The sequence below is a fragment of the Hippopotamus amphibius genome, chromosome 3 (genome assembly GCF_030028045.1).
Source record: "Hippopotamus amphibius kiboko isolate mHipAmp2 chromosome 3, mHipAmp2.hap2, whole genome shotgun sequence".
In the NCBI taxonomy this organism is placed as follows: domain Eukaryota; kingdom Metazoa; phylum Chordata; class Mammalia; order Artiodactyla; family Hippopotamidae; genus Hippopotamus; species Hippopotamus amphibius.
In genome coordinates this window covers 124887149-124910708 of record NC_080188.1, presented here as the reverse complement: position 1 = coordinate 124910708, position 23560 = coordinate 124887149, and the positions used below count along the sequence as shown (strand labels likewise).

At 57.7% G+C, this 23560-nt stretch overlaps 3 protein-coding genes across 4 annotated transcripts in view; 1 reads left to right on the top strand and 2 right to left on the bottom strand.

Annotated features, from left to right (window-relative positions):
* The window catches only part of MACROD1 (mono-ADP ribosylhydrolase 1), a 148475-nt gene extending 144842 nt beyond the window's left edge, over positions 1-3633 (top strand). Inside the window, exons 5-11 of one of the 2 annotated variants that reach the window (XM_057726793.1) lie at positions 1573-1689; positions 2191-2312; positions 2467-2497; positions 2648-2721; positions 3085-3166; positions 3265-3301; positions 3471-3610. In XM_057726793.1, coding sequence (XP_057582776.1) covers positions 1573-1689; positions 2191-2312; positions 2467-2497; positions 2648-2721; positions 3085-3166; positions 3265-3269 — 431 coding nt within the window. In that variant the 3' untranslated portion in view covers positions 3270-3301; positions 3471-3610. Of the gene's footprint in view, positions 1-1572; positions 1690-2190; positions 2313-2466; positions 2498-2647; positions 2722-3084; positions 3167-3264; positions 3302-3470 lie in introns of both variants that reach the window. The other variant, XM_057726792.1, reaches the window with a different exon arrangement.
* Positions 3634-4480: 847 nt separating this feature from the next.
* OTUB1 (OTU deubiquitinase, ubiquitin aldehyde binding 1) lies at positions 4481-11778 on the bottom strand. Its single transcript, XM_057726794.1, has 7 exons — positions 11646-11778; positions 9938-9999; positions 9593-9691; positions 5627-5745; positions 5284-5368; positions 4974-5168; positions 4481-4840 (listed from the first exon to the last, which is right to left on the bottom strand). The coding sequence occupies exons 1-7, from the start codon at positions 11701-11703 to the stop codon at positions 4643-4645; spliced, it is 816 nt and encodes a 271-aa protein (XP_057582777.1). The 5' UTR covers positions 11704-11778; the 3' UTR covers positions 4481-4642.
* Positions 11779-17077: 5299 nt separating this feature from the next.
* Positions 17078-18792, bottom strand: LOC130849366 (cytochrome c oxidase subunit 8A, mitochondrial). Its single transcript, XM_057728205.1, has 2 exons — positions 18587-18792; positions 17078-17409 (listed from the first exon to the last, which is right to left on the bottom strand). The coding sequence occupies exons 1-2, from the start codon at positions 18698-18700 to the stop codon at positions 17314-17316; spliced, it is 210 nt and encodes a 69-aa protein (XP_057584188.1). The 5' UTR covers positions 18701-18792; the 3' UTR covers positions 17078-17313.
* Between the last annotated feature and the right edge of the window lie 4768 nt (positions 18793-23560).

The window sequence follows — 23560 nt, the reverse complement described above, 5'->3', positions numbered from 1 at the left end:
GCTGGCAGAGCTGGCGCCTGAACCCAAGCTGCCTAGCAGCACAGCCCCTGCTGTTGCACACCGTGCTGGGTGGTCGCCTGGCACCCCCACTCAGGAGACACACTGCATGTGGACGCTGTACACCCACTGTGCCACACCTTGCACACACAGCCCAGGGCCCCACTCTTTGCCCCTCCCATTGGCTGCAGCTACCCTCATCCCTGCCCCTGAGAGGAGAAGGTGGGGGACACAGTCCCAGATTCCCTCCCAGGGTTCCCCCAACTCCTCTACCCCACCCACCCCCACTCCTGCCATCTCCAGGTGACGTCACAAAATTAGGTTTAATTGGGCACACACGGCACAAAAGAAAACAAAAGAAATGGGGGTGGTCCAGCTGGTATCCCTGGTCCTGTGCCCGGAAGTTGAGGGCAGGGCTGTGATGAAGGAGCTAAGGCCTCAGTTTGCACATCTGTAAAATGGGGAAATGATAGTCCTTTCCTGCTGCGGAGCGTTGAGCTCCGCGTCCAAGAAGCCCCTGGCACAGGTCTAGGGTGCAATCGGAGCTGGGGACCTGCCAGAGGTGGGTCATGTTCGCCTGGCCAAGTTGTTAACTCCTCCCCTATGGGGGGACAGTCACTGTCCCTATTTTTCAGATGAGGCAGTGGACAATCTGGGAGAGGGGAAAGGGCTTGCCAAGGTTCTGCAGCCGATGAGGGGTGAGGCCGGGCCTGGGCAAAGTCTGACAAGACAATCCTCTCTTCTGCGCCTCCCGCAGCGCCCGCGCCCGAGTTGTTTACCTGGGTCCGGGTCCCCAGGGTAGCTGGCGAAGCCCCAGAGCCGCCCTCGGATAAACAAGCCCAGGCCCGGCCCCAATTAAGCCGGATGCACTAACGAGGCGGCTCGTTAACGAGCTGGGGTGAGCGCCCTGAGACACCTGTGCGGGCCGGACCACCGTCCCGCGTGGCGCAGGGAAGGAGCTGGAAGACCTAGCTCCAGGCCCGGATCGGATCCGCCTCTTGTAACTAGGTGGCCTCAGTTCCCGCGTCTGTAAAGTGGGTCTTAGAGTTTGTAAAGTGGGTCCGAGGGGCCCCGCCTTGGGAGCTCGGCCTTGAGATCCCAGGCTCCTCGGGCGGAGCCGGCGACTGGCAGCTGGCCCCACGGCGCGTCCGGGCAGGAGCCGGGAGGGTGGCCTTCCCGGGCCGTGGATCCTGCCGTCGCGGACCCCGCCTCCCGGAGCCGCCCCCGGCCGGGGAGACCCCCGCCCCGCCCCTGCCGCGAGCCCAGGAAAGAGCAGGGCGGGCCGGGCGCGCCCCCTGCCGGCCGGCCTGCGCCGGTTCCCGTCGGGGCCCCCTTTGGCCCCTGTCTGCGCTTCGATTTCCCCAGATGTGAAACAAGTGTGGGACCGGGGGTGGGGGTAGAGGGTGGAGGCGCGAGGGAGCGTCTGGAGGCCGCGGGAGGAGGGCGCGGTGCCCGGTGGGTCCCCGCACAGCCAGGCGATTGGGAGTAGTCAGTCCGTGGGCCTCGGCCCTCTCTGTAAAACGGGCTCAGGCGTGCGGCGGGGAGCCCCGAGGCTCACTGCTCCGTCCCCTGCAGTGGACGGCTGCATCCACCGGGCCGCCGGACCCCTGCTCACCGACGAGTGCAGGACCCTGCAGAGCTGCGAGACCGGCAAGGCCAAGATCACCTGCGGCTATCGACTGCCGGCCAAGTGTGAGTCCCCGACACTCCCACCCCTGTGGGGCGCAGACAGGGCGCCTTGTGTAACTGGTGTAACTGGGGATTAGGGGTGCACCCCCCCCACCCAGAATTGCTAGAGGCTTCCTCCGGGGGCACTTCTTCAGTGCCAGGACCTGGCTTCTCGCAAACCCCAGGAAGCCAGTGGTGGGAGGGGATGCGTGGAGGCTGGGGAGGGGCAGGGACTGGAAGGGAGGGTAGGAGCTAAGGAGGCAACGCGCCATTGTCGCAGCCGGGTCCACACATCGGTGCGGAGGGGGCCCAGCGTGGGCCTGCCTGTGCCTGTGGAGGTGTGAACTGAGGCTCGAGGGTACACCTGTGTGTCCACATGGGTGGGGTCCTTCCCCGGGGAGTCTCAGAACTTGGGGAGGAGGGGGCTTGTTTCCGGTCCCCTCCAGGGCCCAGGCCGGCAGGAGAGAAAGCCGAGGACCTCACGGAGCCCCTGGCCGGTCTGATCTCGTCCGTCGCCTCCCACAGATGTCATCCACACGGTGGGACCCATCGCCCACGGAGAGCCCAGCGCCAGCCAGGCTGCCGAGCTCCGCAGCTGCTACTTGAGCAGCCTTGACCTGCTGCTGGAGCACCGGCTCCGCTCGGTGGTGAGGGGCGGCGGGCGGCAGGCGGCGGGGGCGGGGACAACGTGAAGCTGGGAGCGGGGGAGACGTGAAGCCGGGGGCTGGGACGCGGTCTGGAAGGAGGTGGAGCGGAGAGTGACGCGGTGCCCAATCTCTTCTCACCCCCACCCCACCCCAGGCGTTCCCCTGTATCTCCACGGGAGTGTTTGGTGAGTGGGGTCTGGAGGAGGAAGGGGCGCAGGGAGGGGGCCGGGAGGGCGGGGCGGGGCGGGGCCTGGTACGGGGAGGGGCGGGGCGAAGCGGCGAGGGGCGGGGCAGAGCTCGGGACTCACTCCCGCCCCTCCGGGTCCTGTCCGCAGGCTACCCCAATGAGGCGGCGGCCGAGGTAGTGCTGACCACTTTGCGCGAGTGGCTGGAGCAGCACAAGGACAAGGTGAGGCCTAAGCCCAGCCGAGAGGACCAGGCAGGGGTGGGTGCCGGGGCGCATCCAGGCCCCGATGACCAGCCCCACTAATCACGTGCTGATCGCCGGGCACATAGGGTTCAGGCCTTGCCCTTGCTCTCTGCGTCCCCTCTCTTTTCCGCGGGGCCCGTTTCCTCCCCTGCGCTTCGGCGGAGAGAGAAGGGGGATAGCACACCACACCATGAGCCCCTACAGGAGCCTCAGCTCTAAACTCAGGTGGAAGAGCGCCCCAAGGGCAAGGAAGGTGAAAACCTGCAGAGGCGGGGGCGGTGATAAGACCGGGGAGCCGGGGAGCGGGTGTTTTCTGTCGAGGCTGAACAAGCCCTGGTACAGGTGGACCGGCTGATCATATGCGTGTTTCTGGAGAAGGACGAAAACATCTACCGGCAACGCCTCCCCCACTATTTCCCCGCCGGTACGTACCCTGGGGTGCGCGCCCCGGCCAGCCCCTGTCCCGCCCCATCACCCCCCCACCCCACCCCGGGCGGGTTCTCACTGTCCTCTGCCTTCCAGCGTGACGGCAGCCCGCCGCCTACCCTGACCAGGACTGGTAAGCAGGGCCTGGCCCTCCGTGGGGCCGCCCACTAACCTCGTGCCCACTAACCCACCAGCTCACCCTGCGCTCCACTCACCCCCACGCAGGGAAGCCAGGGAGGCAGCCTGGGAGGCTGGGGGAGGCCCACAGCCCACGTGCTCTGACCGCCCCGCTTTACCCACAGACGCGCCGGGGCCTGCCGGACTGCGCTCCCAACTCTAAGAAGTCTCGGAAGCCTGCAGCGTGCCTGGCCGGGCCACCCTCTTCCTTCCCCCCAGCCCCCACCCCCTCAGCAGCCTCCTAATAAAGACCTCCACTGTTGCAGCTCCTCCGGTCCCAGCCCTGGCTGGGGGTGAGGGAGGCAGCCCAGGTGTGGACAGGTGCTTTGGCTCCCAGGGGCTGGCGAGAGCTCTCGGTGAGCCAGGCAGGTGGAGGCACGGGCCGACAGCAGAGGTGGGCAGCAGCACTTCACGTTTATTGAGGGCCTGCCCCCGAGGAGCTCACAGCCTGGGGGCCAAGACCCCACACGTGCCCGGGGGCGAGAGAAGAGGCGAAGGCAAAGAGGAAGGCAATGCAGACACCACGGCCCAAGCAATGGGGGTGCAAAGCAGGCACGGGCAGGGGGCTGAGGGGAGGGGTGGGAGAACAGCAGCCTTGCAAGCCCCGCTGGACCTGGGGACTGAGGGCCAAGCACAGGCTTGCAGACTGCCCCTCCCCCGCCTGGGTGGCACCACCTGGGGTGCTCTGGGGTGCCCCAGCTCCTCCAAGCCAGGCCACGCCAGCATGCCAGCCCTCTCCACCCAGGACTCCTCCACCATGCAGACCCCTGATGGAGGGCAGGCAGCCCAGGCCCTGGCCAGGACAGGAGGGTGGAGGTGGGGCCTGTGAGGGAGCAGCTTGAAGCTTTGGTGGTCCTGGGTCCCTGGGCAAGTCTCTGAGGAACTTCCACATCCCCGTGGAAGCCCTTGGCCAGCTAAAGAGGGAAGGGGCAGAGGCCTGAAGGGAAGGAAGCAGAACCCTAATAACCAGGAGGGGTCCCCAAGAGGCCTAGCCCCCTCAAAACTGCTCCTGGTGGGGAGGCTTGGGAGTGGACAGGTGGAAGGCTGAGAGGAACCCACCTGAGGGGAGGGGGGGCAGCCAGACACAGAGCAGCCAGGCGGGCAGCAGCAGAGCAGGGACACGCACACACACGGCTCACCACCAGCGTCCCCTTTAATAAAACATGGAAGGTCATGTGACAGGGAAGGGGGTGGGGGAGTGAAGTATGACCATTTACAACCACAAAAAAACCTCTGTACATGTCTAGCGCCTGGCAGAGGGGAGGGCAGGCAGGGCAGCGGCAGGCCAGGGCCAGCCCTATTTGTAGAGGATATCGTAGTGTCCAGGCCGGTAGAGAAGGTACACCTTGGGCTCGGAGCCCTCAGGGAAGATGTGGGGGTTGGTGGTGCCACCCTCGCCGCGGTCCATGTACTCCACCTGGATGGAGACGCTGAGCGCCTGGGCCAGTGCGATGATGTGGATGTGGTCACTCTCCTTGCACATGGGCTCCACCTCCTACGGCACAGGGACAGCTCAGGGCCAGGGTCTCGGCTCCCTTCCCCCTGCCCCCCAGGCCCGGGGGGCTCCCCACCCTGAGGCATGAGAGAAAAGAAGGGCCCAAGTCTGAGGAGTAGGGAGGGGGCAGCACCTGCTGGCAGAACTCCTTGACGGTCCGCCCACCCTCAATGAAGTGCTCGAAGAACTTGCTCTCGCGCTGCAGGTAGCCAGAGGTGAGCAGCCGCAGGTAGACCACCAGGTAGTCCGAGGTGCTCTGGTCGTTGAAGGAGGCCAGCAGGTCGGCCACTGAGGTCTGCTTCTCCACCTGCTCGATCAGGTCCATGAACTGCCACCCGAGGGGGACAGAGGGCAAGATGAGCGAGGAGACGGGTCAACCCCACCACAGCCAGGCCACCCACCCTCCACCCTGGCCAACTAGGCGACCGGGCAGCTGGGCTCACCGTGTTGTGGAAATCCTCAATTGTGAACTCAGTGAAGCCCTGGGACACCAGGTCCTCTTTGCTCTTGGCAGACACAGCCTTAAACCTATGGATGCGAAGGAAAGAGAGGCCGGCATGGGCTCCTAGGCCAGCAGAGCAGGGGCCCAGAGAGAACAGCCCAGGGGTGGGGGACTGGCCAGCACTGGGGCCCCAGCTTTGACAGAAGCCCCAAGCAGGGGCCCAGCCCATCGTCGGGCCTCAGGTAGAACCGCACCTCCCAGTCATCAAGAGGGAAGAGGGGACCCACATGCCCTTCACGGAACCCTCCCCTCCTCCTTCGTGCCCAAGTGCCCACCCTCCTCACCGCTGCAATTCCTTGCTGTCATCCAGCAAGGCCTCCAAGTGGGAGAACCCGAAAGCTCGATAGAAGCAGTTGCCGTCAGGCCTGGTCTTGCGGATGTACGAGTACTTTTTGTGAAGGTCCTGCAGGGAGGCAGCCCCCACCCCACGCCCATCAACATCAGGCCAGAACCAGGGCTGGCCCCGGAAACCCCCCTCCCCGACAAAGGCCACCCCACAGCAGGTGGCAACTAAGCTCCAAGCAGCCCCCTGCCATCCTCGGCTGCTGACTCTGGTGATGAGGGTCACTTAGCAAACCACCGCCAGGAGCCCCCAAAGCCTTGGGAAACTGAATTACGGACACACGGGTTGCACGTGTCACCGAAGTGGTCGCCAGCCGCTGGGCAGGCCATGCTGCTGGGCCTGAAGGGCTGTTGCTTCATGTGAACAGGCCGGTGAATGGGTCCTTGACCAGCACAGCTTTTCCAGTGACTAGTCTTTCAAACCCCGAGAGCTCCGGGGCAGACAGGGTAGGGGCACACTGCCGCACCTGAGGCCCCCAGCGCACAGCCCCAGGCGGGAAGCAGCCTCCCCCGCCTCCATCTAATCTCTACCCTGCCCACTCACTCACAGGTGCTGGTGCACTCTTCCCGTCTCCTCCTCAGCGCAAAACCTCCCCACAGGGGTGGAGGGTCTGGCCCTCAGTGTGTATGGCAAACAGGCCTCACTCCCCTGGCCTGGGCACCCTTCCCTTCTCCCCAACGCCTATGTCATACCTTCTCCATTCTCCTTAAGCCCCACCCAGTCATCCTGCTGATGACCTTGCTTCCTTTCCTACTGAGGACTTCCACGGAGAACCCCACAGCCCCCACAGCACACCCACCCATGGCCTCTATCTCTATCCTCGAAGGGTCTGAGGCTGCTACCAGAGCCACCCCTCCCTTGGACTCAGGACACTGTTCCAGGAAGTCTCCCCACTCCTCCCGCATCATCAATTTCTCTCTTCCAACTGGTTCAGACCCGTCAGCATATAAACACAAGATGAGTTCTCCCTTCAAAAAATGCTTTGCTTCCCGTGAATTCCTTTCCAGCCACCATCCAATTTCTCTGCTCTCCTGTAGGGCTTCTCATGAAGCCGTCTGTGCCCACTGTCTCCACTTCCTCTTCTGCTATGAATTCCATCCCAGCAGGCTTTTACTCTAGTGAAGGTCACAGATGCTCTCCTAAGCCCTAAGGGCAAACCCACTCCTCCCCAGACCAGCTGCTCAGAAGCATTCACCTGCATCCACAGGTGTGGTGACGCCCTCTCCCCTCTTCCATCCTCCCTCTCGTGCTGCCGGACCCACTCTCTCCATGCCCTCTGACCTTGCCACTGCCCCCCCTCATCTAACCTGTGACAGTCAGGGCCGCCACCAAATCACACAGCACCCTTCAACACCCCATGTGTCACCTGCCAGAAGACAGTCACCCCACAGACAACCCACAGCTCCTGCCGTGTGAACAGCACAACTCGCTCAGGCCCGGGGCAGCTTCCGCATCAGCTCTACTCCCTCTCCTGACCTCACGGCTCTCGTGGGATTTCAATGTAACCCTTGGCCCTCCCACTCCTCGGCCCTCAATTCCAACTTTGACTCACACCCAACTGCCGGGCCTCCACCCCCTGTGACCGGCCCAGCCAACAGGCAGCTCCTGACCTCCCCACAGCCCTCCCTCAACTACCCACCCTCCAGCCTTCAGCTGTGGAGCCAAAACCTCCCAGCCATTGCCGACTTCGCCCTCGCACCCCATCCAGCCCAGCAGCAGACCCTTTCAGCTCTGTCTGCCGGCGTCCAACCGCTTCTCACCTGGGCCGCTCTGAAGCCTGGGCCGCTCACTCCGTCTCGGCTTTGTGGCAAAAGCCTCCACATAGGTCTCCCTGCCTCCACCTCACTGCTCAGTCTATCCCCACCCCGGCCACCAGGGACCAGAGAAACCCATTAAATACTCAGCTCCCTCCGGGTCCTTTCTCAGCTCCAAGCCCCCAGTGTCTCCCATCTCCGCTCTCACCACGCCGGCCCCAACCCGGCTCTGCCCAGACGGCCACTCCGGCTTGCTCTCTTGCCTTTCTACGCACACCCCCCAATACGTAAAACTGCAAACCCTCCCCCTCCCAATCTCCTCATCCCACTTCACTTCTCTCCACAGCACTTACCACCTCTGACATACAATTGAGTTACCTCTGGCTTAATGGCTGTCTTTCCACTATGAACCAGCATCTCGAGGGCAGGAGTTTGACCGCTGTAATCATCACTCGATCTCCAGTACCTAACACAGTGCCTGGCCCACAGTATGTGCTCATAAATGTTAAATGAATGGGACAAAATGTGTACAAAGAGCTCAAATCACTGCCGCTACCAGAATCACTCTGAGCACTTCCTCTCTGCCAGGCCCTCTGCTGGGACTGATGGCCATTAGCCTCCTACTCATCCTCCCAGGGGCCCATTTCACAGAGAAGCCACATCACACAGGTCTGCTTGGGCCCTGACGTCTGGACTTAGGCTCCTCCCAGGGAGCAAAGGTGGGCTCAGGCACAGCACAGAGTGGGGTGTCGGGCACTGAGGCGGGTCTCCTGCAGACAGCACAGGGTGGACACTTGAACATTCACCCACTGACTCAACGGGAAGAACCTGAGAGGCCCAGCCTGTCAGTTTTACCAGGGTGGCCTAATGTGACAGGCAGGCCTCGCACCCTGCTATCCCACCACATGGGGAAGAGGAGGCACTCAGCTTCCGAAGCCCTGGGCGCTGGCCTCAGCACCTGACCACCTCATCTCCTTCAAGCCTCACACCCTCCCTATGAGACAGAGACAGCTCCACCCAGAGATGACAGATCCATGGAGGTGCCAAGAAGTCCAGCATGTTGCCCAAGATCACACAGAAGGGGAGAGGCCAAGACTCAAACCCAGGTCATCGGGCCCCAGAGCCAGCGCTTTCCTCTCTCCACAGGCCTCTTGGGTAAACCATAAACACCCTGAGCAAGGGGTCAGAGGACACCACAAGCCACACACAGCTGGATCTGTCCACAGGTGCTCTGTCTGGCCGACACGTTTTAAATCTGAATTACCTGCCAACTGTTAGGAGTCTGGAGATTTTACAACAAAATAATCTGTCTTGTCCTGGAAGCACCAATGGAGTGACAGGCAGGGACACTCCCAGTCGCCCCACGAGCTTCCACTGCCAGCTACTGGCTGACCTGAGCTGTGGCACGGCTGTTCACCGCCTGACCTGGCCACCTTTCGTCACCTGGGTTACCTGCCTGGCCCCTGAAATGGCTAACCCCAAAGGCCACTCCTTTCAGGTGGAAGGTTCTAAGCATCGCTGATCTTTGGGGGACAGAGGGGAGGAGTAACATTTACTAAACCCTTAGGCTGTGCAATTAGACACTGTTTACACACATTCACTGTCAAATTTCAAACTCCTGGCTCACAGAGAAGGAAGTGAGTGGTTAAGGGACTTACCTCACTTTGTAAGTGATGCAGCAGAGCCTTGCACAAAGGTCTGTAGGCCCCTTTTCCCCACTGCTGCCTGCCTCTCCACACATCCCGGAAGCAGGTTGCAAGACTGTGCCCCTTCCGCCACTCTGCTCCCATGGCCGGCCCCAGCCCGCTCAGCCAGACTGTGAAACCATCAGCTCCCCGCAGCCAACATCAGGCCCCACAGGCATCACCTCCCTCAACCTCACAACCACCCTGTGGGGAGATGCAGTCATCATCCTGATTTCACAGATGAGGACCCCATGCTCAGACACACCAAAGGAGCTGCTGAGGTGGCAGAGTCAGGATCTGAATCAAGGTCTTTTCGGTTCCAGAGTCTGCACACGTGAACCAGTGACCAGAGGGCTCCCCCAACATCCTCCCCTCTCTGAGGCCAGGCCCAGTGAGAGGCAGGTCTAAAGCAGGCACACTCCTGCTCCTACCCCAGGGCTCTTTCTGCCCCTGCGGCCAGGCTCCCACCTTGATCTTCTGTTGATAGATGTTGTCATCCTCAGCATACTCTTTGTATAGGACAGAGAGCTCCAGCCGCTCTGAGACCAGAGGGTTCTGCACAGCAATCTGCAGAGGGCAGGAGATCCATCATGTTCTGACAGGTGAACGGAATAACCCACACCTATCAGCCAGAACACCTAAATGAGAGCTGCTGGGCCAGGCACCCAGTGGCACAGTGACCAACCCCCCATAAAGGCATCTAGTACCCAGCTCAGCCTGGAGAGGAGGGTGCTTCCAAAGTAGAGGAAAACAACAGGCCTCAGGTCCAGCCTATGCATCCCCAAAGCAGGGCCGCTGGCCACAGCCCCTCACCTCTTGCTGAATTCGGTCCTGCTGAGCCATGATGGCTTCATCATAGGCAAGACAGTTAACACCTAGAAGAAGGAAGAAGGCCAAGGATTACAGTGGGCCCTGGCTCTCCCCACTCCAGGCAGCTGGGCCAAGGACAAGAGCAGGCCAGGAGAGCAGACGGCTGGAACCTGGAAGCAGGCATCACACCCTGCTCCACCCCAACTGTGTGATCTTGGCAAAGTCCTTTCCTTTCCTGGATATTAGTTTTCTCATCTTTAAGGTGAAGAGGCCAAGTGATCACCCCCCAGGTACCCTCTTCCAGCTCTAACAACCCCTTTCCCCTGCTTTCTAATATCACTTCCCAGCAGCCCAGGGGATGCTCCGGAGCCAGGCGGGGTCTCTTGAGGAAAGAAAGATGAGGAGGCAGAGTCTTGGGCTGGATGAGAGCTTCCTGTGAACCTGCACTTTATTCAATCACACCCTTTCTCCGCCTGCCGTCCTGGATATTCTTAATGGTGCCCATTTTACAGATAACAAAACAGATGCAGACAGGTGAAGTAATCTGCCTAAGGTCACTAGTAAGACCTGTGGTCAAACCCAGGTTTGTCTAATTTCAAAGCCTGTGCTCTTCACCACAATAACTCTGCTCTGCTACCTCACTGCAGAGGCTTATCCTCAGCTGCGAACAGGGACTAATACCATCACCACCCCCGCTTCACTGAAATGTGATGAGCAGGTGGTACCTTAGAGGCATAATTAAACACTCCTCAGTGAGTTGGGCAGGTCCATCCTATGGGTCCCTCTCTGAGCAGCCACTGGTGAGGGGCCAGGAGGCCTGAATCCTGGCCCTGGCTCTTTCATAAGTGATCCTGAACAAGTCCCTTCTGGGGGGCTGGGTCTCTGAAACCTCAGTCCCTCAAGCGTGCCGTAGGAACGGGAGGTGTTTGCTGAATGATTTTTAAGGCCAACCCTTTTGAGCTTGAGCGTCCGGGATCGTCAGCTGGGCCTCCACCCATCCCCTATGCTGCCTGCAACAAGGCGGTCCCTCCCATCCTAGCGACCTACTCAGTCCCCAGCCTCTAACTCAAGGGTGAAGAGGGTGGGACCGTTTTGAAAGGCCCAACTCTTCAGGGGTCTAAGGAAACAATGCCTACACAGGCGGAAAGAGGCTGCAAAGCCAGAAGAGGGGGCTCCACCGGAAACGAAGGCTGCTGCCCTTCGAGGCACACACCTACGGCCGCTCACAACCCCGGGCCGCCCGCAGCATCGCCAGCGGCCCGCCCAGTCCTTTGTGCTCCACAGCCCGGCGTAATTCGACGCCGGCCCGGGGTCGAGCTGCTCTGAAGAAGGTGGACAGCCGGGCCCGCACTAGGCCCGGGCCTGACTGCAAGGACCGGGGCAGGAGAGCTGGGGACCCGAGAGCCCTGCGCCCGGCGCGGAGGGGGCTGGGCGGGGGGCGGGGCGGCCTAGGCCCCGCCCAGGGAGCGCGCGAGGGGGAAGAGCCGCGGGCCTGGGCCCGCCCCGCCCCGCCCGCTCCCCCGCCGCCCGCCCGGCCGGGGGTCGCGGCGGCGGCTCCTTCCATTGTGAGGGGGAGGGGAGGGGAGGTGGCGGAGGAAGGGGCCGTCCACGCGCTTCGCCGCCGGCCGCCCCACTCCTGGCCTCCTCGGGAACCGGCCATCCGGCATCGCCCCCGCTAGCCCAGGCCGAACGGCCCTCCCCCGGTCGGTACCTTCGGAATCGCTGCCAAGCGACTCCTGCTTCTGCTGCTGAGGCTCCTCCGCCGCCATCTTTAAACAGCGCCGCACTGCCGACCGCTTCCGGGTTAGCAGTTGCCCTCCTCCCGGAAGAGAGCCCCTCCTCGTGGCCCCTCCTTGGTAACGCCCCTAGCAACGGGATCGCCTCGGGCGTTGTCACCTGAGGGGCTCGCAGTCCCGTGTGGCCGCTGCGGAGGTCGAGTGAAGAGAAGGCGGGCCCCGTCCACCTCCCCACCCACACATTTGCTCGGCTTCACCTTCCCAGGCTCCCAACGTGCCTGGCGGTGATAAGAGCCTCCTGGGGCCACTTCAGTTTTCTTTTCACTGGAGTTTGAAGCGCGGATCGAGATAAGCAGGAAGATGAAATTAAAATCACCGAAGGCAGCATTCCTGCTGCGGGCTCCCGAAGAGAAGGAATCGTGCTAATATCAGAGTCCTGGGACGTCACCCCCGCCCCCCTCCACTGAGCCTTGGTTCTGAGCGGGCTTTGGTGTCCTGCTTCCGTCAGGGAGAGTGTGTCCCTTGGGGTCAAGGACCTAGCTTTGGACTCCCTGGTCTTCTGGTTATGAGAAAATCAGGGTGTTTGTTTCTTTGTTTGGGGTTTTTTGTTTGGTTGGTTGGTTTTAAGAAAGGATTTGATAAAAATGGAAAATTGATTAGTGGTTGCCAAGGGTTAGGGAGGAGTAGGAGGCGGGAGGGACGTGGGTGTGATTGTAAAATGGAAACAGGAGAGAATCCTTGTGGAGTTGGAAATGTTCTTTTGATTATATATGAATATCCTGGAATATGCTGTACTGTAGTTTCAAATGCAAGATGTCACCAGTGCAGGGAAAGTGGGTAAAAGGTAGGCAGGATCTTTCTGTGTATTCTATTAAAATTGCCTGTGAATTATCTAAAAATAAAACTTAAAAAGTAGCAAGGCCTTGAATGCTAAAGATGGTGTTGTTTAGAGAGGTTATAGTTTGGGGCTCTGGTTTTCAGCTTTTCACTGGAGGGCCTTTTTCATGATGTGACAGCACTTGAGGCTATGCCTAAGCCCCAGTCCCATCCCTCTGTGACGATACAGGAGCGGAATATGATGGAATGCCTCACGAGCTGCATCCAGTCCTGGAGCAGGGGCAGTTGGTGCCTGGGCTCACCACACAGCCCACAGTGGCGCTCTCACAGCCATGCTACAAATGTGAAGTCTGTGGCCCAGCAACACTGCAAATTACTACTTACTGGGTCACTCAGCCTTGGGGTGGCTTCCAAACTCAAGGAAGCAAAGGGCCCCCTATTTGGATCCCATGCTTACCAAACGGCTCATTCCTTTTCCCAATTTTAACAATGCAATCTGTAACTGCCAATCAGATCTCAGTCAGTACCACTGATGTTACCAAATGAGGAGCTAAGATAGTTGATGACAAAAACATGATTTCTATTTGGCTTTACAAAATCTTGAAAATAACTATAAGACAACTCTGCCCTTACCCCCCCGCCTTTGACTAGGGAGTCTGGGGGACAGGAGGCACACAGGGGGAGCTGGGGTTGGAATTAATGGTGGGGACACAGACCACAGTTGGTCTGGAGAGTAAGAAGAAATCCCATTTGTGGCCCAGTGCTGGACCGCAGCTAGGCTGCCAACACCAAATAAATGCCTGCCTCCCACACAAGGGTCTAGGGCTTGAAGAACAGACCTGCACCCTCCATGTATGCGGGGTGTGTAAATGAGGGGCCCTCCTACCTGCTACCCACTCTCCCCCTCTTGTCAGGCAGAATGGGAAGGAAACGGCCAGGGGGAAGCTTTGGCTCTTGATCCAGCCCCAGGACAGTCAGCTTTTGCCCCATTCTTTTCCATGCCAATGTATTTGGTGGTTAATGACTGTTCTCTTATTCTCAGTACGTCTCTCCTGGTACTTTTTACCTTTTTCGCGTTTTGATTCTCTATCCTGAAGCATCTAAAACCCAATAGGAAAAAAAAAAGAAAATTAAAAAATAAAACCCAATAGCACATTTGCCAGGAATCACCAGCATAGCTCCAGACGTTTATCTCTGCCTCCCAATTTGCAAACCCAGCACTGCTGGTCCTGCCTGCTGAGGCCTATAATGAAATAGGCAGCACTGGTGCTTGGGTTCAGGCTGCTGTTGGAAACGGTCACAAAGGTGACAGGCAGCAGATGGAACTTTATTTTCCATAGCACCGGCATGGCATAGATGCCTCCTCACAGGCTCAGAATGTGTCCAGACCTCACATGCATGTCCACAGGATTCTGTCAGGTGGAGGGAGAGGAGACCCTGTACCAGGATCCAGGGACTTTGAAACCTCAGCCACAGAGAGTTTACGGAACGGCACAGAGGCCCTAGAGAGCCACAAGGCTTCCAGGCCCACCCTATCTCTCAGGGGAAGGGGCCAGGCAACAAGGGCACAGCACGGGCCTTGGGAAAGCCACAATCCTTGCAGGGGGGTCGTACCCAGGAGAAATCCTCAAGGTGGGCCAACGATGAGGCCCCGGCCATCCTTCCCGAGATAGGCTTGGCAGTCAGGCAGCTGCCCCAGTGCCCAGCCCAGGAATGGACCTCTGGAGATGCCACTGCAGGAATGCGCAATAGTCCACAGGCAGCCGCCTCCAAAATCATGGTCTATCGGCGCTTTGATGGTGCAGCCAGGCTGATGAAGCTGAGCAGGGGCTTTCCTTCGGGGCCGCTGGCTGGGCTGATACTTGCCTGCAAGTTTCACGCCACGTAAGGCAGAAAGCAAGCAGAGGTGGGGTAGAAGTGGTAAAGGGAGACCACCCCTCCCCCCTCCCCCCACCCCCCGACTTACACCACCCGCGCTCCTTCTCATTGGGGCACCTTCCTCCTGCAAATGCCCCACAGGGAAATTCACCTCATGTCTGTCGAGGATGCAGCCACTGATGCCAGCCCCTCCCGTGAGAGCCTCACAGCACCAGGAGAATGATACACTGGTCTCTTTACTGCTGTCATAACAAATCACCACACACTTAGTGGTTCAGAACACAAATGTATACTTTTAGTTTTAGAGGTCAGAGGTCTGGTGTGGGTTTCATCAGACTAAAATCAAGGCATCTGTAGGCTGTGTTCCCTTCCAGGGGCTCTGAGGGAGAATCCGCTTCCCACTCACGCAGGCTGTTAGTGGAATTCAGTTCCTTGCAGCTCTGGGGCTGAGGTCCTCACGTCCTTGCTGGCTGTCACCTGAGAACTGTTCCCAGCTTCCAGAGGCCACTGCTTTCCTTGGAACGCAGCCCACTTTCTCCATCTTCAAAGCCCCAAGGGAGGCAGAGTCCTCAGGTGGCATCTCTGAGATGTGAATTACCTGCCTTCCCCGTCCACCTTAAGGACCCATATGATTATACCGGGCCCGCCGGTATAATCTCAACACGCCTACTTTTAATCACATCTGCAAAGCCCCCTTTGCCATGAAGGTAACAGATTCACAAGGGTCCAGGAATTAGGGCATGGACATCTTGGGGAGGACATTCTTCTTCCTGCCACATCACCACCTTCATTTTACAATCACGAAAACTGACACCCAGAGAAGCTAAATGACTTGCTCAAGGTCATGTAGTAAATGGCCAAGCCAGGCTTCAAACCCAGGCTTCCTGACTCCCAGTCCACTATTCTTGACGTTATATCATCTGCCATGACCCACCCCTCCAACCCCCCAGCATGCACATCAGGACCCAGACATCCACCCCTCCAGACTCAGGATTACAGACATCTACAGGTACACACAGAAAATGCTGTTTAGGAGCACAAGGAGCCTTGCTTTTGCTACAAAGAATGGCCCCTGGGCCTCTGACTTGGTTAGGGATGAGAGAGGGACACAGAATGGTGACCAGATTTAAGCTTAGTGGCTACACTGAGGACAAGGGGAAGATGGGGTCCAAGCATGACAGCTCACTCATATCCTAAACTCTCCCATCCATCCCCAAGTCTACGACCCTGCCCCCCTCCAGTACACTGTAGCCCCCCTCCAGTACACTGTAGTACCCCGCCAGGTGTGGGAGCACAAGGGCTGGAGGGGCTGTTGGGCTTCCTAAGGGCTTTCTGAGACCAGGGTCCTAAAGATCTGGCCTGTAACCACTGGCTTCCCATCAGTCTGAGTGGTGGCTTAAGAAGCACTGCTTTGGACTAAGGTAGCCCTCCTGGGCCTATGGGACCATTGTGTCTCTTTGGGATCCAGGGGCACAAAACTACGGGTCACCCAGTCAAACCCTTGCAGGGCAGTGGAGCTACCACAGAAACTCAAGACAGCTCACAGCCTGATCTGTGCCCACTGCAACCAGGCATCACACAAAAAGGCCAAGAAAGACCAGGTAAGGGAGGGAGAGCAGGGTCTCCCTTCAGCTCCTGTGAACATAAGTCAGAAAACAAGCCCTGCAAAAGGGGCTGGTGAGATGCCTGTTCTGACACCCAAGGCCTAAAGCACACTTACCCTAGAGCCCCTCAGCTCTCACCTGGCATCTCTGCCCACCATTTAGCAGCTCCACAGGGGACAATGAACCTGAGTCTGCTCAGACATCATTCGTGTCACCCCAGCAAAGAGGACGCAGAGGAGAACTAAAGCCACATCCTCCTGCAGGGGTGGGTCCAGCAGGTCAGAGCCTTCCTTCCAAACACTGGCAGTGAGAATTCCTGCTCAGTGGGGAGCGCTTCACATGCCTATCCCAGCTAAGGAGGCACCCCCAGGAAGAATCACTGAGGAAGGGCCCTGGGGATGGATGGAGGAGCAGCAAACTCTCCAAGCTAAGGAGGGGAGGGAACAGGGAAGCAGGCAGGGAGAACCAGGAAGCCAGTCAGTGCATAAGCATTTACAAATATGGTGCTAAAAGGAAAGGGGCCCTAGGTTGACTTAAAAATGCAAGATAGCCCACAACTAGGAAGGGCAACAAGCACCTGAGAAATGGCTGGAGCCCACCGACCAAGGACAGGGAAGGCTGGCCCCACTGGGAGAGACAGACACAGACACACGGTCTCGAGCTTGGGACAACCAAGATAGCTAGAGAGGAAGCAAGAAAGGCTGCCCAGCGACAACAGGATTTGTTTTCCACAGAAGCCAGAAAACATTTAAACAGAGGAAAGCATGCAATGGAAGCACCACTTCCAGGCACCAAGAATGGCTGAGCACACTTGACCTACCACAGGGCAGCAAGCCAGCAGGGCTGTGCATCCAGCCAGGCCCTCTTCTCCACATCCCACCCAACACCATCCTCAGCTCAAGTATGGAGGCAGGAGCCCAGGCCAAAGGCATGATGACCTTCTGAAGCACCACTTATTTTATTTACTTTTTGGCCACGCCACGCGGCTTGCAGGATCTTAGTTCCTTGACCAGGGAATTGAACCTGCACCCTCAGCAGTGAAAGAGTGGAGTCCTAACCACTGGACCGCCAAGGAATTCCCTCTGAAGCAGGATTTAAATAGACTTTATTGTTACAAGGGAGGCCCTACCGAGCAGGGCCTTATAATCGGATACGTGTGGTCCCAGGATGTCAACATGGAGAAATCCAGAGGTCATGATTGCAGAAGAGGTCACTGTAACTGAAGGTCATGATCCAGGGGAGGCTGGCAGCCAGGAATGCAGCGGACATGATTAGGACAGGCCGGGGTGGTCAGGTCACAGGGTGAGGAAGAGGACAGCTCCTGTCACTCCCGCTTCTTGTAGTTCTCCAGGTGTGACAGGACCCAGCCCGACGGCAGGAGGAAACACAGGAAGCAGGAGGTGAGCCCAATGGCGAGATCCTACACAGAGCAGAAGAAAAAAGGAACCCCCAGGGTCAGGATTCCCCAAGGCTTCTCGAAGTCCAAGCAGTCTTCCCAGACAGGGGAAAGCCCCCTCCAGGCTCCAGAGGGCCAGAGCGTGCAAGGCCCACTCTAGGCATTAAAGCAAAGGATCAGATATGGAGGCAGGAGTCAGCCTGGGTTAGGTTAGGATCCATGGAGAAATCCACCAGCAGGGAACTAGGAAGTTACACCTGTTTTAAAGCTGGTCTGTTGGGAACCAGGGACCTCGCATAGACCAGTAACTCTAAAAAATGCACCTCCCCTTCCTTGTCTTAAAAAGCCCTCCCTTCCCAAACCTGTGGGGCTTGAGACTTTTTACAGCCCCTTCCATATTCCCTATAGCGGTTAAAACCACTGCACAATTTGGGGTCAGACATGAGTTCCAATTCCTTCTCTGCCACAGAGGCTGTGACTTCTGACAAGCCAATACACTGCTCCTGAACTTCGGCTCCCTCAACCACGAAAGGGAGATAATGGTCCTTTCTTGGGTGACTGGGAGGACTGCATGAGGCCAGCACAGCAGTCTTAGTACACTGCCTGGCACACAGCAGGCACTCAGCTGGGATGACTGTCACTATTATTTCGTCCGCCGCAGCGCTCTCCGGGCTCTGCTCCTAACCAACGGGAGGCCCACTAATCTGGACTCTGAAGACTCATTCAAGGCCGAGTTCTGCCACTGAGGCATAAATGGATTGATAGAAATGTACCAAACAGGTGAAAGTCGTTAGGGGTTAAACTCTCCCACGTTTCTGGGAATTACTAAAGCCTGCTGGGGTCCTCTTCCCAAGTAATTAAAAGTGGTACCAATGACAGCGCTGACAGCCGTCAGGCATCCCCCAGTGAGCCGATGGGTAAACAGGCTCACAGTGGGCTAAGGAAGCTTGCTGGAGACTGCACAGCGAGGAAGCCACAGGGCTGCACTGACACGGTCTGACCCGAGACCCCGGGGCTGACTGAGCACCGACTGTCGGCCGGGCACAGTCCCCTCGTTCGCGCCCTCCGGACGCCCAAACCAGCACTGCCGCTCCCCGTTACGCTGCGGGCCGCGAGGTGCAGCGCGCCAGACCGCGATCTGCCACGGGATCCCAGGTCTTGCCCGCGGCATCTCCCATGCCCTTCCCGGCCCGTTCCTCACCATGGTCCCAAGCTGCTCCCGCGGTGGCTTGGAATGGAGCTGGGCACGCGGCACTGGGAGCCGCCGGGCCGGGCCTGTCAGGCCCCTCAGCAGCAGTGGAGTCAGTACGGACATGACCGCACGCAGGAGACTGCGGGTACCAGAGAACCAGAGCCCAAGGTCGCGAAGTCAAAATGTCGGCCCCCGCCGGAAGTTCCGCAGCTGTAGAGGCCTGGGAAAAGCACGGCCCGGAAGTCCCTAGGAAGTGACGTAAGGATACACCTCCCGCCCGCCCTTGTCAGTTTTTGGCGCCTTCCTCGAAATAGCCAATCGATGCCATCCTACCACCGATGGGCGGGACGCAAAGGGGGAGTTCCTTTCAGCTATGCCCCGCCTCCAAAGCAGCCTATCTTCGTGAGTGACTTCCGTGGCCCACCCAATCACATAAGCCGGAAGCCTAGGCGGCACTCTTGACTCCTCCCTCCATTCATACTCAAATCTCTATTCAGAAATGCCCTCTCCCCGCCTGGACTCTATTATTTCTGGCCCGACCGCCTGACACTAACCTAACTGAACTTTGCTCCTTTGCTATCACCCTCTTTAATTCCAGTCTCCGTGTAGCAGCCGACCTTCCTCCGTCCCTTCCTCCCTTCTCTTTAAACATAAATTTAGGGCTTCCCTTGTGGCGCAGTGGTTAAGAATCCACCTGCCAATGCAGGGGACACGGTTGAAACCCTGGTCCGGGAAGATCCCACGTGCCGCGGAGCAACTAAGCCCGTGCGCCACGACTACTGAACCTGCCCTCTACAGCCCATGAGCCACAACTATTGAGCCCGTGTGCCACAACTACTGAAGCCCACGCGCCTAGAGCCCATGCTCTGCAGCAAGAGAAGCCACCACAATAAGTCTGCAAGTGGCAAGGAAGGGTAGCCCCCCGCTGGCCACAACTAGAGAAAGCCAGTGAACAACAACGAAGACCCAAAACAGCCAATAAATAAATAAATTAAATTAATTAAAAAAACAAACATAAATCTAACCAAGTCATACACCTAATTTAAAAGCTCCTCATTGCTTACTAGACAAAGTCCCAGTTCTGGAGGTCAGGCTCCAGCCTCATCTCTAAATATTTTACACTTTCCTCCTTGCTCTCTGCTTCCTCCCTCCTAACCAGGAAGACTTTCGCTTCTTTGTTTCTTATGTTCTGCAGAACACTTTTTCAACTCTTACCTACCTAGCCTTCCTTTTTCACCATTCCAACTCCTACTTCCAGGCCTCCACTTACTGATATATCTTACTTTATTCAACAAATGTTTATTAGCCCTACTGTGTGCCAGGAACTATTCTAGACACACAGTGAACAAGGTGAATAAGGACTTCCTTATCACAGAACTGACATTCTAGAGGCAAGAGATGGACAAGAGACAGCACTTAATGAGAAGCTATTGCAAGCACCATGATTTGATAGGAAATGAAGGGGTGGCACTGCCTCTGGAAGCCTTCCCTGGCCACCCCAGGCCTGTGCTGCCTCTGTGCCCAGCAGCCCCTGTGACAGCACTGCCCACAGGAGTGGTCTCTGCCTCTAGGCTGGGGGCCATCTGAGTGCAGAGCCTGTATTTGGTTCACCACTGTCTCCAAAGGGCCTGGCTCACACTTAGGCACTCAGACAAGGTTTACGAATTACGAGAGACTGAATAGTAAGTAGAGGAGAACAGAAAAGGGGGTGAGGGGTCAGCCACTGAGCCAGGCCTTAACTACATAATCTCATTCCACCTTCACAACAATGTCACGAGGTAGATGCTATTATTATTTCAAATGTTTTACAAATGAGGAAATAAGCCTGGAGAACTGGATGACCTGCTCAAGGTCATGCAGCTCCAAGGCTGCCTAGCCAGATTCCAGGGCAGGTCTACCCACTCCAAAACCCATGCTTGTAACCACCACAAAAGCTGCTGCAAAGAGGGAGAATTTCCAGCAGTTCCAGTTTTGATATCGAGGTCAATAGCATCAAAGGCTGCAGCAGGGGATGGGGATGAGGTGAGGCGGCAAGAGACCAGGAAAACAGGGGCTTTGGAGGAGAGGCCTCAGCACCTTACGAGCAGGGAGGGGTGCTCACAGAAAGGTGGGAATAGACCCAGAGTACCCCAAAGGGCAGGCTGTGCCTGAACTTCTGGAGAGGTGGGCTCCTAGGCCCTGAGCAACCCAGGGCCCTTCTCCATCCCTCCCCATCTCTCCCACCCTGTTCATGGGAACTGTTAACGTCCAGCAGTCTTGGCCCAACGTCACCCCCAGCTACCAGGCCCCCTGCCCTCACCCTGCCCCGGGCCCTGGCAAACAGCCCAGGACAGATGCTTCTAAGCATCTCCCCCCACCACATCCCAAGGGGCACAGCCTAGGCACACAGGGCTGGGAGGCCCAGATCCCAGCTGCCTGCCCCTGGGAGAATGAAGGGACAGGGACCTCCCTGTGGCCCCACAGGGCTTTGTCAGGCCTTTGTCCTGTGAACAAAGTAATAACGTCCAGATTAGAGCACTGCCAGGCAAGAGGCCTGGAGAGGCTTTGGGAGGGGATGGCCTTTCTGTGGTCCTCTAGGTCACTCCCTTGTGGAATCTCATGTTCCTCTCCTCCGCCCACGGCTGGAGGAAAAAGAATGAATGTTGAGCAGGCGCCTCTGTGCTCTATTCCACGGCCTTCCTCGTCACTGGCAGAGGTTCAGTAAGGCAGCTGAGTCTACAAATGCCAGGGCAGGGTTTGCACCTAAGTCTGTTGGATTAATACCTACGTCTCTGCTCTCTCCCCAGTCCCCCAGCAGCCCACCCCTCCCCCAAACTAGGGACAGTCCCTTCAGCAAGAGAGCAGTGAACCCCCAGTGGTGTTTTATACAATGAAACACCATACAGCAGTGAAAGTGAACAAACTACAGCTACAGCACGGATGGTTCCCACAGACATAATGCTGAGCAGAAGAGGCCAGATGTCCAAGAGCACAGACTGTGTGGTCCTGTTTATATAAACTGCAACAGCAGGGGACTTCCCTAGTGATCCAGTGGTAGAGAGTCTACCTAAGGGACTTCTTAGGTGGTGCAGTGGTTAAGAATCCACCTGCCAGTGCAGCGGACATGGGTTCAATCACTGGTCTGAGAAGATCCCACATGCCGAGGAGCAACTAAGCCCGTGTGCCACAACTATGGAGCCCATGTACCGCAACTACTGAAGCCCACACGGCTAGAGCCTGTGCTCCGCAACAAGACAGGCCACAGCAATGAGGAGCCTGCGCACCACAACAAAGAGTAGCCCCCGCTTGCTGCAACTAGAGAAAGCCCATGTGCCGCAACGAAGACACAAAGCAGCCAATAAGTTAATTAATTAATTAATTAATTTAAAAAAAAAAAAGAATCCACCTTACAATGCAGGGGATGCGGATTTGATCCCTGGTCAGGGAAGTAAGATCCCACGTGCCTCGGGACAACTAAGCCCGCATGCCACAGCTACTGAGCATTTGTGCCTCAACTAGAGCCCATGTGCCACAAACTGCAGAGCCCACATGCCCTGGAACTTGAGCGCCACAACTAGAGAGAAGCCTGCTCACCACAATGAAGAGCCCGCGTGCCTCAACTAAGACCCTACCCCACCAAAAAACAAAAACAAACAAACAAACAACTGCAACAGCGGGCAGGATTAAGCCATTGTGCGCTGCGGGTGGCTGGGGGGGGGGGGTGTCAGGTTGTGGGTATCCTGGGGGAAGAGGGAGGGCACAGGGATCGGGAGAGGAACGAGGGGGCTTCTGGGTGCTGGTTACACAAATGTGTCCACCCATGATAATTCCGCCATGAGTGGCTGGACATTCACAACTTGTGCCCTTTTCTGTCTTCCTGTTACACTTCAGTTTAAAAAGTTTTAAAACAGACGAGAAAAAAGCAAGGAAAACAGAATGTGTGACAGGATCTTGTTTTTCTAAAACAAAGAAAAAAAATCCCTAGGGAAATAGATATGCATAGATAAAAGTTTGGAAGGACACACAAATTGTGGACAGTGGTGTTCTCTAGATGGTGGTGGGAAAACGGTCTTTTTCTGCTGCATTTTCCACAATTGCACAATGGGCGCTTTTTTGTTTTTGGCCACGCCACATAGTATATGGGATCTTCCCAGACCAGGGATTGAACCTGTGCCCCCTGCAGTGGAAACGCAGAGTCTTAACCACTGGACCATGAGCAAAGTCCCTTGGGCACTTCTTTTGGCATAAGGATAAGCAAGCATGGAGGAGGAGAGCTCACTGGTCCAGTCAGGGAACTTTGCCCTGTGGGTGACAGACTCTCTGGCAGGCAGGGATCTCCTCTAACACCCTGGCAACTGCCACGCAGTCTGCAAGGACGGGGAGCTCATGCCCCCGCCCCAGGACTGCCCACTATGCTCAGATTGCTGGGAGTCTCTCCTGCATCATTGAGGAGACCTAGAGATCCCAGCCTGGGTCCTGGCTCTGATCCAAGGGCCCAAGCTGTCCCCCCACCCCACTCCCTTCCCCAAATGGAGTAGTTAGCTCACAAGCCTTGGAGATGGGTGGAGGAGTTGGTCCTTACTCCTGAGACCAGTGTCACAGTCCAGGTCCTCAGTCCCTGATGGTCATATATGGACTGGGAAGATCCCAGGTGCCCCATCCCACGGCTGACCCCCAGACCCTGCTGGCTATACATGCGCTACAGAAACACTGGGTGACGCCACTCCAGGCTTGGCCCCTGCCCATCAAAGGCTCTGGCCCAACAACTCCTCTCTCCAGTATGAAGCTGTGAGTCCTAGGGAGGGGGCCAGACCTCAGTCCTGTGGGGCAGCAGACATAAACCCTCAGCTGACCGCCCCTCTAAACACACACACCTGGAGTTTGCGGCCTCAGAGAGCATCTGGCACAGAGCTGGTCTGAACCTGAGCTAGGGGTTTCCAGTCTCCCCACTGACCGGAACTCCCCTCTGGGCACATCAAGTGAGTGCTAGGCACTGAGCCCCAG